Here is a 13,127-nt window from a genome sequence, read left to right on the forward strand (position 1 = left end):
TGACTGAATGGTAGAGCGCTTGGCTTTATAACCGAAGAGTCTTGGATTCGTATCTCGAAGAAGACCTGATTTTTAATTTTTGCATTTTCAGGATCCTCCTGAGTGCATCCAACTCTAATTGGGAAAAGTAAAGGCGTTTAGTCGTTATTCTGGCCATATGACACTCTTGTTAACCGTCGGCCATAAAAACAGAGGACCTTTACATCATCTGCACTATAGATTGCAAGATCTAAAAGGGATATCTATCTATCTATCTATCTATCTATCTATCTATCTATCTATCTATCTATCTATCTATCTATCTATCTATCTATCTATCTATCTATCTATCTTCCTCATTTCAATTTCTTTAGTTTTTCTTTGAGTTACCTTACATTGCCCACACATTTCTCCATATTTTGTTTTCATCCAGTATTAGCACTTTATGAGCATTTTTACTGGATATTAAAAAGTGATGGACTATTCCAAATTTCTAGATAAACAAAAAAAAAGTTCCATAAACGACCAACATTTAATTAATTCATTGTTGATTTTTTTTTTTTAACAATGCGCGGGGCGTAAATATCCCTGCAATAGGTTCTATCTAAAATACAAGACTTGGTTCTATCTGGCCTACAAGACTTAGTTCTATCTGGCCTACAAGACTATGTTCTATCAGGCCTAGAAGATTTTGGTTCTATCTGGCATTCAAGACTTGGTTCTATCTGGCCTACAAGACTATGTTCTATCAGGCCTAGAAGATTTTGGTTCTATCTGGCCTTCAATACTTGGTTCTATCTGGCCTACAAGACTATGTTCTATCAGGCCTAGAAGATTTTGGTTCTATCTGGCCTACAAGACTTGGTTCTATCTGGCCTACAACTACAAGACATGGTTCTATCTGGCCTACAAGACACATATTTAACAGATGTGAAGAGAATGTTGTGGAGTGTGCGTGTGTTTGTGTGTTAGTTTCTGATGTAATGTGGATTGTGGAGTATGGTGTATAATTGTTTCTATTAGTTCAATAAGGTCTGGTGTAACTATGAAAAGGTCTGGTGTAACTATGAGAAGGTCTGGTGTAACTATGGGAAGGTCTGGTGTAACTATGAGAAAGTCTGTCGCTGTTGAAGTTATGAATAGGGAGGGGAAGTTGAACAGGGGAAGACAAGCGAGAGACTAGTAACAGAAAGATGTGTATTTTTTGTTAGAGTGACCTGTGTTTTGTTGACGTTTGAAGAGACTAGACTAGTTCACTCGTGTTTCTATATACATTACATCTACATTCAAGTTAAAGCTGAACATATTTTTTTTTTGAAATAACGTTTGCTCAACTTTTATTTGCTCAACTTTTATTCAAGCTCTGAATTCAGAGGCTACTACACCTACAACAGTTTCGTTACACCAGCTTTCTAGAGCTACAACCCAACTACTGGGAGTAGTAACAAGACACATTGCCCATAAATATGATAACAATGTCATTGACTCTTCACCAATTGAAATCACTAAACTTATTTCTACTTTTCAGTCTTTGGAAAACAAATAGGATACGAAGTTTCTCTAAAAAATAAAATCCTCAGGAAGATTTATTAGTACTTTCACATACAGTGCGCACTACTACGTAGCCATGATTTAAAAATGGGGAAGGGGAAGGGGGGACTAGCTTTCTCTTAGGATGCTAGCTCTATATTCAGAAATATACCTGGGAAGTAAGCTCAACAAATCATTTAATTAAGAACCTTCTCCTGGGAGTCAATAATAACGTCAATACGAGGGTTGTTTTTGTACAATAACATTGGTTTTTATCTGATATAGACTACAGCAGTGATAATTCCATCTCTTAATGAAACAACATCTGGAGTGGACAAAAACATAGCCGCCAGTGTATAAAACATTAAAAGTAGAGTGCCGTGCCGTACATGGGTACTTGTGGATACATGAAATCGAAAGTTCGACTCCAATAGTTGAACAATTGATACTCAACATGGCTTTCACCTTTGCCACAGTGGCTGTGACTTTGTTCGCATTGGCGATCGGTGCTCCTGTATCTGGTGTCGATGAAAGAAAACGATTTCTTCCTTTTCTAGGCGGTATTAATGTAGTCAAGGTGAAGCCTATTCTTGGCCTTAATTTGCTTGACATTTTTAAGTTTGTAAAGCAAACCATCGAACAAGCTCAGAAGCTTATTCGTCAAATATGTCCGAATGTGGGCCATGGAGGCTACAAAGCAGCAGTAGGCCAGGTCTGGTACGCAGGCCAGAAATCAGGTTATGTCCCAGGCCAGGTCTGGTACGCAGGCCAGAAATCAGGTTATGTCCCACCCGGAAGTTACAATCGACCAGGAAATTATGTTCCACCAGGAGACTTCAAAACAGATGGGGTTCATGTTCCACCAAGTGGCTATGCTCAACCAGGAGATAGTTTACCACCAAAAGATTATGTTCCATATAGCGAATATACAGCACAAGGCCAGTTTGATCCATATAGTGACTACACGCCACCTGAAAATCATGTTCCATATAGTGACTATACTTCACCAGGAGATCCTATTCCACTAAGTAACTATGCGCCACCAGATGATTATGTTCTTCCAACTGACTACGTGCCACCTGTAGATATTGTTCCTCCTACGGATTATATTCCACCAGAAGATAATATTCCTTCACCCAGTGACTATGTGCCACCAGATGTTTCTCCAACTGATTATCTGCCATCAGAAGATAATGTTCCTCCAACGGATTATGTTCCTCCTGACTATGTGCCTACAACTGATTATGTTCCTCCTGACTATGTGCCTACAACTGATTATGTTCCACTAGAATATGTTCCTCCTGACTATGTGCCTACAACTGATTATGTTCCTCTTGACTATGTGCCTACAACTGATTATGTTCCACTAGAATATGTTCCTCCTGACTATGTGCCTACAACTGATTATGTTCCTCCTGACTATGTGCCTACAACTGATTATGTTCCTCCTGACTATGTGCCTACAACTGATTATGTTCCTCCTGACTATGTGCCTACAACTTATTATGTTCCTCCCACTAGTTTCACGCCACCAGGTTATAATGTTCTACCAAGTAATTCCACACCAACAGAAGAATACATACCACCAACAGACGATGTCTCGCAGGGCAGAATATACAGAGACCGCGTGCAAGCTGTCAAGTATTGGACTGGCCCCGCCTACAATAGAAAGGCTGGTGTAGACAATTCTCTGTGTGGCGTTCTCAACACTCTGTACCTTCTGTTGGAGCAAGTCAAACAAGCTCTTGGCGGTCTTTTCGGAAAATCCAAAGGCAAGTTCAATGGCGGATACGGAAGTCACGTGTCAAACAGTTACGCTAAAAATAGTTACTATAGTAATGGCTTTTCATAAAGGCTGATATGTTGTACTAATGGAGACATGAGAAGAAAAAAACAACAAAAAAAACTACCAAGTGTATTAATAGTGCATGTCAGACACATTGAAATTCATGTTTATTTAAGAATGTATCATTCCTGCATATTATCAAGAATGTATCAAGGTACTCCTACATACCATCAAGGGTGTATGATATTTGGTCGTGTTTGGTCTCAAAAGCTCAAAACGTTTTTGAATATCCAATGCATCATTGCATAGAGCCCCCCCCCCCCCAAAAAAAAAAAACACTTGAAATAGTTGGATTTGGGGTTTTATTAAAAACAAGCTCTATGTTTTGAAATGAAACATGTGCACTGAACATTGTAAACAGTTTGTCTTCGTACTGTGACCTATCATACGTAGTTCCGGTGGCCAGACACTTAAATAAAGGTTCCATATTCTTTTCAAAAAAAAAAAGGTATATTAATATAGTATATAAAATTTACTTTTAATAAGACTATAAAAACAAATAGTAATATGTAGAAACAACATTGAAATATCCACAATTTATCAAGAATTATTTTCCCTATGTATGAACCTACGTCTACAAACTGCAAAATACTAGAATTTCTTTTGAGATACACAGGTAGTGGCGTAGCAAGGTACTCGTGGGCCCTGGCTCAAGAATATTGATGGTCCCCCTTTCTTTTAGAAACTGGAAGACTGATTATAAGCCCCCTAATGAACCCGTCAACGCAATGTCTGCTACGCCACTGCAAACAGGCTCAAGACACAAGTTTTAACATGGAGCTTTGCTCCAGTAAAACCTGTAGTATAAAATTCATTCAAATGTTTACAATTACTTTCGTGACGGTTCATCAATATCATTGTTGGATACATTCTGAACATTAAGAAAAAAAATCAAATCTGGACTTAAGGACACTTGTGTCAGTCGTGGACTTATCTCTGGCTTCATACTATCAATGACTCTTTTTCGCTTTCTACTGAAAAACTAGCACTAACAAACAAATCTTGGGGCATTTTATAAACGGCATTTTGTAGTACGGGTTATTTATATCAGGATCTTCAATTCATAGAGAGACTTCCCCTTTTTCTATTGCCACCTCGCAGATTCTGGTACGGTATTTCTAACGACTCCATATGATTGAATGATTCTTAAAAATAAAAAAATGTTGTTATTTGAGATGCAGTCGGTCAGTTCTCAATATCAAAATAGCATTTGAAAATTTCCAATAAATCTTGATTTGCCTTGAAGACCGTTGGCGCTCTCTGGGATAGGCTCCCTTGTCAGAAACGTTGCTAGGGTCGCTGTCACCCTTTCGGATTAGTTCCTAGTTTCCATCCCCCAACTTCCGGTTTATGCTGCGCCCCCCCCCCTCCAATTAAACATTTTGTATAATAAAATCTCTCGTAAATTTGTTTTGTTTTCGTTGAAGGCTAATACACATAGGAGAAAATTACCCACGAAAAAAACAGTTGCGACCTAAATCTAATGCAGATAAAGCTTTGTCCACTGGGGGGTCTATTTAAGTTGTGTTAGACGCCTCCGCGCTGTCTCAAATGTGTGACCCGCAGCCTTCTTGAGAGTTCTTCGGAGACCATCTGTTGCCAACTACTTTCCTCTGTGTCAGTGAGGGCAAAATGGCGCATGTGTTTCTTTTTTATAGTGCTTACAGGGGCACCACCGTTATGCCGTTCTCTTTTAAGCTCGCCTTTGGCATGCGGTCATCTCCCATGCTGAATAAGTGTCCGGCCCAGCGCAGCTTTTGTCGAATGGTAATTAGTGTTTTTATACTGTCCACAACGACATTCATCAGTATATGGTTATTTGTAATGTTGTCATGCCAACGCATGTCCTTATGGAGCGAAGACATACCATTTTTTGGAAGTGTTCGAGAAGCATTGGATGCCTTCGATAGAGCACCCAGGTCTCATTGCCCTAGGGGTGAGAACCACTGCTTTATAAATATCGATATTTTTATTAGGTGAAAAGAGATATCCCGACTTACTCTCATAAGAAGGCGAACCAAATAGCAATGATTGAATATGTAAATACACATCTTGTTGTTGATGAAATAATCAGTAATATTATATAAGAGTCATTGATAGTCTGAAGTCAGAGAAAATATAGGGTTTTTAAAATCATGAGCCTGTTGATCTGAGAAAAGTCTTTTATGTGCCATTTTGAGCTAAAGTGTCTCCCTTATGTATAGTAAAAGTTCATGCGCCTCAATGTTGGTCATCACTTTGTAAATTGCAAAATAAACTTGGTGTTACGTTTATCTTTTGTGAGTTCATTGATTTGAAAAATTGTTCATCATTTGAATTAATTTTGTCCCTACGTACACACACCTCTATTAAATTACCATCTGAACAAAATAAACTCCACACAACTCCCCCTTTGCAGACACTGCGCCCACCCTTATGAAACCGTAAACCATATCCAATGCCCCTTCCTAACCCTCCTTAGGCAGACCCTACTTCCACTACAGCCCAACATAACCAACACCCTGTACAGCAGTGCTGAACAACTGAAGAAAACAGCACACTTTTTTCCTTGGTATCGACTGCAAAATAGCTCACAGCTCAGCAGCAATAACGCTGGCTAGAAGAAGAAGTAGTCCCTACGTACAACAACGCACACAATCGCGGATTTTTTAATTATGCACTGAAGTAACACAATATCAATATTAAATGGATTGATGTTTTAATCCTTTCAAACTCAATCCAACAAGAAAAACAATAAAAATGATTATAAAAAAAAAACAAAGCTTATATTAAGTGTAATTGTATCAATCAGTTTGGACCAAGCACGTATTTATACATCTAGGCTATTCTAGATAAACAAAAATAAATCTGTTCGTTTAGAATTAGTTTACCTATTGTTTTTTTGTTTAGCGCACTTGCTTTTAGCTTTCTCAATGCGCTATGATCCTATCTCTTGTCTGGACCAGTTGGAAAAAAAGGAGGGGGGGGGGGGAGGATAAACGGGGTATCTGAGTGAATGTTACTGTGATCGCTTTTTACAAGCATTAAAAAAAACAAATTTGTTCAATTTGGGCTCAAGCCTCCTCAAGGGGATATTCAACTTATACCACCACGTGTCAATTAAGATTTCTTTTCCTTGTTCGATTTCAAACAAAGTTAATAACCAATAGTTAATTTAATAACAGTGCGCACCTTCTGCACTATCTTGAATGGCGGTGTGCATGGCAAGGTTATAACAATATTATATGAAAAGTAATCTGAGAGTACGACTTACCCACTAGTGATGCCTAAGAGTTTGTGTTATACAAAAAAAATACTTTTATTATTTTTTTTTTTCAAATCAAAGACTTAGCCGAAGTGATGAAATAAATTTACTTGGTACAACCAAACTAGAAGTGCTTGTTTTCAAGATAAGATAATTTTTAATAGTCCAAAATGGAAGTTCAGTTTGACTACAGTTGACAACCCCAGCTTAACTACTGTAACAATAACAATATAGATGCAAATACAAAAACAAAATTTAACTAAATACTCAGAAAGACACAAAGATAAAGGCACATTTCTCGTTCCATATGCTAGGACAAAATTGTACAAATACTCCTTCTTCCCTAGTGCTATTAAAGCATGAAATGGGTTGCCTGAGCTAGCCAGGAAAACCAGTGACTTGGCAGAATTTAAGTTATTGGTTTATATGCATGACTAAATGCATGACGCGAAGGACGTAATCATCTTCATTTTTGAAAGTAACGTTGTATTTGAAGATTATGTTTCAGTGTTTTATGTATAATAGCTACTTTACTTTTGAGTCTTCTGTCCTGAAGGCTTTCTAAATTTACTGATTTTACTAAAGGTGTTACTCTAGTCAAATGTAAATATTCGTTTGTTATGAATCTCACTGCTCTATTTTGTGTCTGTTCTAGTTTCTTAATGTTTTCTTGAGTCGAGGGGTCCCAAACTGAGGATGCATATTCTAGTATTGGCCTAACCAAGGTTAGGTTTTTTTTTTATTGTTAGTAAAATGTTTTACATGTTTCGGATGTTCCTTCAGAGTTGAAGATAATTTACTTCCTAGTCCAAACTTCCCGCAGGACAACGGGGGATGGCAGCGGGCAGGGCACGAACCGGGACCATCGAGAAGATAGAACGAGTCTGAGACCAATCGTTAAAGAAAGCCTGAACACTGACCGCGTCGTAAACATCTGTGACGGACTAGTGCGCATATCGCACGACCAGGCAGCCGTCCACGCATGCACACAGACAAGATTTATGTATTCTTCACCCATAGGTACCTGAGTTATCCTGCCGTGACAAGAGACACGCTCAACTTGTCCAGTCTGTGAAGTCTTCTTTAATATCTTTCCATAAGACACAGATTGTAGACCCTTGACAGCTCTTCAAGCTAAATGCACTTAATAAAATTAATAAATCTAAAAGTACCTGTGTCAATTGTTTCATTTGTGAATAAAGTTGTCCCACTTATAAAGTTATTTTAATTTCACTTATTTTATCACATGTAATGTGCTTATTATTTGTTAAGTATATATCTTTTGAAATATGGATGGCCATTTACGGGTAAGGCAGTGGGAGTCTTGTACTGGCGTAAATCGGGCACTGGATCTAGAGATTGTATGGGTGATTAGGCCGACTGGGTCGTTGGTTTGTAGCTCCAAAGAGCTAATAAAGCTAAACTAATGACCGTGTAGGCGTATTATATTCTCAATGCAGAACTTGAAATAAACAAAAAAAAAAAAACATCTTTACAAGAAAGCTGAATTTAACTTGAATTAATAAATATACAAAGCTTTCATCTTCAATATGCGTGTTTCTAGAAACAAAGTAAAAAATAATGATCTAAAACAATTTTTAACTAAATAGAAGTCAACTGATAGGCCCTACCACCGGAAAAGTCAAGTAAAATTTCTTTCTCTTGTTGGAGACACCAAACAAAATATTTAATTACCAATAGTTCATTAAACTAATTAGCAATTTTTTTAAATTGATTCTTGTGTTGTCAGGTAAAAGAAATAATTGTGCAAAATTCCAATTTGATTCGAGATTGGGTGTAGGAGAAATAACGTGTAGGCCTAAAAACTATTTTACCAGACAGACAGATAGACTATAAGTTTGTAACAAACGCTGATTTCTTGTAGGCCTACTTATGCATGTGGGTTTGTTGTTTCCGGTCTCTAGGTTCGAGACGGTAACAAAAACGCCGCTATTTTATCCGAGCTGTGCGACGAAAGGGGAGACTATCGGATCATCCAGTCAACTTCCCAGTGGCTGTGGCTCTTGCTGAAAACGGACAATTATACTGAAGGCCACACCAAGCTTTATGCTGAGTTTAGGGCCTTCACTGACGGTAACAATACATTCATTACTAGATCTATAGCAGTGTTGAAGATTTTCCTACAATGGAAGCAAATTCATATAAAGCAAAGTGTATTCAGAGTAAATAATGTGAAAGTATTGATAAACTATATGCTTTTCATAAATCCTATCATCATATCATGATAATTTTTTTAGCATCGTAGAATCAAATAGAGCAGTGGTTCACAAACTTTTGACCTATGTGTACCCCTTTTATAACTTTTGTAATGCTGAGTACCCTCGCCCCCCCCTCCCCCACTTTAATTTATTAACAGAACCTAATAAATGGGTATTTAAACAAAACCAGCATAGTTAATGAGGTAAAACGCGTACGCCCTCCAAAGTCTTCGCGCACCCCTGGGGAAACACTAGCGAAACAAAATGTCAACAGCTGACTGAAAAACTTGTAGTATGGAGATCTCCAATAGCGAATTGAACATTAAGGGCGCATCATTCCTCGTGTTCTTAAGAATGTATCAATTCCTCGTGTTCTTAAGAATGTATCAATTCCTCGTGTTCTTAAGAATGTATCAATTCCTCTTGTTCTTAAGAATGTATCAATTCCTCTTGTTCTTAAGAATGTATCAATTCCTCGTGTTCTTAAGAATGTATCAATTCCTCGTGTTCTTAAGAATGTATCAATTCCTCGTGTTCTTAAGAATGTATCAATTCCTCGTGTTCTTAAGAATGTATCAATTCCTCGTGTTCTTAAGAATGTATCAATTCCTCGTGTTCTTAAGAATGTATCAATTCCTCGTGTTCTTAAGAATGTATCAATTCCTCGTGTTCTTAAGAATGTATCAATTCCTCGTGTACTTAAGAATGTATCAATTCCTCGTGTTCTTAAGAATGTATCAATTCCTCGTGTACTTAAGAATGTATCAATTCCTCGTGTTCTTAAGAATGTATCAATTCCTCGTGTACTTAAGAATGTATCAATTCCTCGTGTTCTTAAGAATGTATCAATTCCTCGTGTACTTAAGAATGTATCAATTCCTCGTGTTCTTAAGAATGTATCAATTCCTCGTGTTCTTAAGAATGTATCAATTCCTCGTGTTCTTAAGAATGTATCAATTCCTCGTGTTCTTAAGAATGTATCAATTCCTCGTGTTCTTAAGAATGTATCAATTCCTCGTGTTCTTAAGAATGTATCAATTCCTCGTGTTCTTAAGAATGTATCAATTCCTCGTGTTCTTAAGAATGTATCAATTCCTCGTGTTCTTAAGAATGTATCAATTTCTCGTGTTCTTAAGAATGTATCAATTCCTCGTGTTCTTAAGAATGTATCAATTCCTCGTGTTCTTAAGAATGTATCAATTCCTCGTGTACTTAAGAATGTATCAATTCCTCGTGTTCTTAAGAATGTATCAATTCCTCGTGTTCTTAAGAATGTATCAATTCCTCGTGTTCTTAAGAATGTATCAATTCCTCGTGTTCTTAAGAATGTATCAATTCCTCGTGTTCTTAAGAATGTATCAATTCCTCGTGTTCTTAAGAATGTATCAATTCCTCGTGTACTTAAGAATGTATCAATTCCTCGTGTTCTTAAGAATGTATCAATTCCTCGTGTTCTTAAGAATGTATCAATTCCTCGTGTTCTTAAGAATGTATCATACCTCGTGTTCTTAAGAATGTATCAATTCCTCGTGTTCTTAAGAATGTATCATACCTCGTGTTCTTAAGAATGTATCAATTCCTCGTGTTCTTAAGAATGTATCAATTCCTCGTGTTCTTAAGAATGTATCATACCTCGTGTTCTTAAGAATGTATCATACCTCGTGTTCTTAAGAATGTATCAATTCCTATTGTTCTTAAGAATGTATCAATTCCTCGTGTTCTTAAGAATGTATCAATTCCTCGTGTTCTTAAGAATGTATCATTCCTCGTGTTCTTAAGAATGTATCAATTCCTCGTGTTCTTAAGAATGTATCATACCTCGTGTTCTTAAGAATGTATCATTCCTCGTGTTCTTAAGAATGTATCAATTCCTCGTGTTCTTAAGAATGTATCATTCCTCGTGTTCTTAAGAATGTATCAATTCCTCGTGTTCTTAAGAATGTATCATTCCTACATATTATCAAGAATATATCAATGTATTCCTACTTGCCATTTAGGGTGTGTGTTATCAAGGATGTATCACACCTATATGCCATCTAGAATTGATCATGCTCATATGTTAATTGCATATAGTTCCCCTTTCAGACCATGCAGTCTATAGGGCAGGTGATGTTAAGGTCATATGTTTCTTTGGCCAACGGTTAACGAGCAGGCTGTCATGTGGCCAGCACAACGACCAACCGCCTTTACTTTCCCCAATTGAAGTCCGGTATCTAATAGAGTTTGGTGAACTCAGGGGCGCCCTAAAAATCCCGAAATTAAAAAATCCCAGTCTTCACCGAGATTCGAACACAGGACCCCATGTTCTGAAGCCAAGCCCTGAAATATATTGATCTGCGATCTAGCTCTAATACCGTTGGCTATTAAAATGTCTACATTTGAAATCCCTATTGTCCCCTAGAGTTGCAATGCTTTAGAAATATTTGTTCGTACATTTTTTTTTAACCATTAATCATGTGTTGTTTTTATTCCAGCCAATTTAACAGTGCTCCTTGATAGCAAGAAGAAACCAGCAGGTACAAAATTCCTTGTAAAAGTACATCACCCATAGAATACATATAAATGAATTATAATTTGTCATTCAGTTCTAATAGTGCAGGAGAATAGTCTTGTTTTTTACACGTTTAATGTTGTCATACCGTTCATATTTTATATCTTCTTTTATTTCCTATCAAATACAAACGTTACTTTCAAAAAGAAGAGTATTACGTCCTACGTGTGTTTCTAGGTCAGTGTAAGTCAAGAACATCGCTCTGTGTGGTTTGTTAGTTGTGGTACAGGTTTCTGATGTTCCTTCGGAGTTGAACATAATTTACTTCCTAGTCTAAACTTCCAGGACGACGGGGACGGGGGTAGCAGCGGGCAGGGTATGAACCCGGGACCGTCGAGAAGACCGAACGACAGACCAACGCACATATTGCGGTCTTGCCATCATATATTCATGTTGGGACGCAGGCATGTTTGTTGAAAGCGTTAAAGAGGCCTTAGTTGCTTTCTGTATGGTACGCTGCTAATGTCTCAGATCCATATAGAAGGGTTGAGAGAACCACTTCTTGGTAGTCGTTGATTTTTTTTAGGTAGACGGACTGATCAGAGCCAGACTGAAGGGAGGGCAGGCGGAGCTATAGCCAAGGGGACTCGCACAAGAAAGGGGCCCCCACAAAAGAGAAAAATCCATATTTCAAGGGGTCAGCTCCACAAGAAAGGGGCACCCACAATAGAGAAAAAAATCCACATTTCAAGGGGTCAGCTCCACAAGAAAGGGGCACCCACAATAGAGAAAAAAATCCATATTTCAAGGGGTCAGCTCCACAACAAAGGGGCACCCACAATAGAGAAAAAATCCATATTTCAACGGGTCAGCTCCACAAGAAAGGGGCACCCACAAAAGAGAAAAATCCATATTTCAAGGGGTCAGCTCCACAAGAAAGGGGCACCAACAAAAGAGAAAAAATCCATATATTTCAAGGGGTCAGCTCCACAAGAAAGGGGCACCAACAATAGAGAAAAAATCCATATTTCAAGGGGTCAGCTCCACAAGAAAGTAAATGAAAATGACAAAACCCGTTTTATGGCATATGGCCCGTAATTTACTCACCACTGTAGATTTCTATTTATTCGTATAATTGGGACTCCATTGTGGATTTTCAAAAGGGTTCCAACGTTCCAAAGCCAGGGCTTTATTGTGTATGACTAGGTTTAAGTTTGTCCCAATTCTGGGTTTGTCTCTCCTTTTCACTGCATTCTTTTTCGGGCGCTGTGCAAGCGATTCACTAATCTACCTGAACCTCGTTGTGTCTAACTAATCAAGCAATTCATCAATCTATCTGAACCTCGTTGTGTCTAATTAATCAAGCAATTCATCAATCTATCTGAACCTCGTTGTGTCTAACTAATCAAGCAATTCATCAATCTATCTGAACCTCGTTGTGTCTAACTAATCAAGCAATTCATCAATCTATCTGAACCTCGTTGTGTCTAATTAATCAAGCAATTCATCAATCTATCTGAACCTCGTTGTGTCTAACTAATCAAGCAATTCATCAATCTATCTGAACCTCGTTGTGTCTAACTAATCAAGCAATTCATCAATCTACCTGAACCTCGTTGTGTCTAACTAATCAAGCAATTCATCAATCTATCTGAACCTCGTTGTGTCTAACTAATCAAGCAATTCATCAATCTATCTGAACCTCGTTGTGTCTAACTAATCAAGCAATTCATCAATCTACCTGAACCTCGTTGTGTCTAATTAATCAAGCAATTCATCAATCTATCTGAACCTCGTTGTGTCTAACTAATCAAGCAA

At 37.7% G+C, this 13,127-nt stretch overlaps 1 protein-coding gene across 2 annotated transcripts in view; it reads left to right on the forward strand.

Annotated features, from left to right (window-relative positions):
• LOC106078559 (dorsal-ventral patterning tolloid-like protein 1) overlaps window positions 1-13,127 on the forward strand; it is a 37,711-nt gene that overhangs the window by 20,196 nt on the left and 4,388 nt on the right. For both annotated transcript variants that reach the window (XM_056033849.1, XM_056033850.1), the window contains exons 5-6: window positions 8,525-8,693; window positions 11,293-11,334. In XM_056033849.1, the coding sequence (XP_055889824.1) occupies window positions 8,525-8,693; window positions 11,293-11,334 (211 nt within the window). The remainder of the gene's footprint in view (window positions 1-8,524; window positions 8,694-11,292; window positions 11,335-13,127) is intronic.

This window comes from Biomphalaria glabrata, chromosome 6, assembly GCF_947242115.1.
Source record: "Biomphalaria glabrata chromosome 6, xgBioGlab47.1, whole genome shotgun sequence".
Lineage (NCBI taxonomy): Eukaryota > Metazoa > Mollusca > Gastropoda > Planorbidae > Biomphalaria > Biomphalaria glabrata.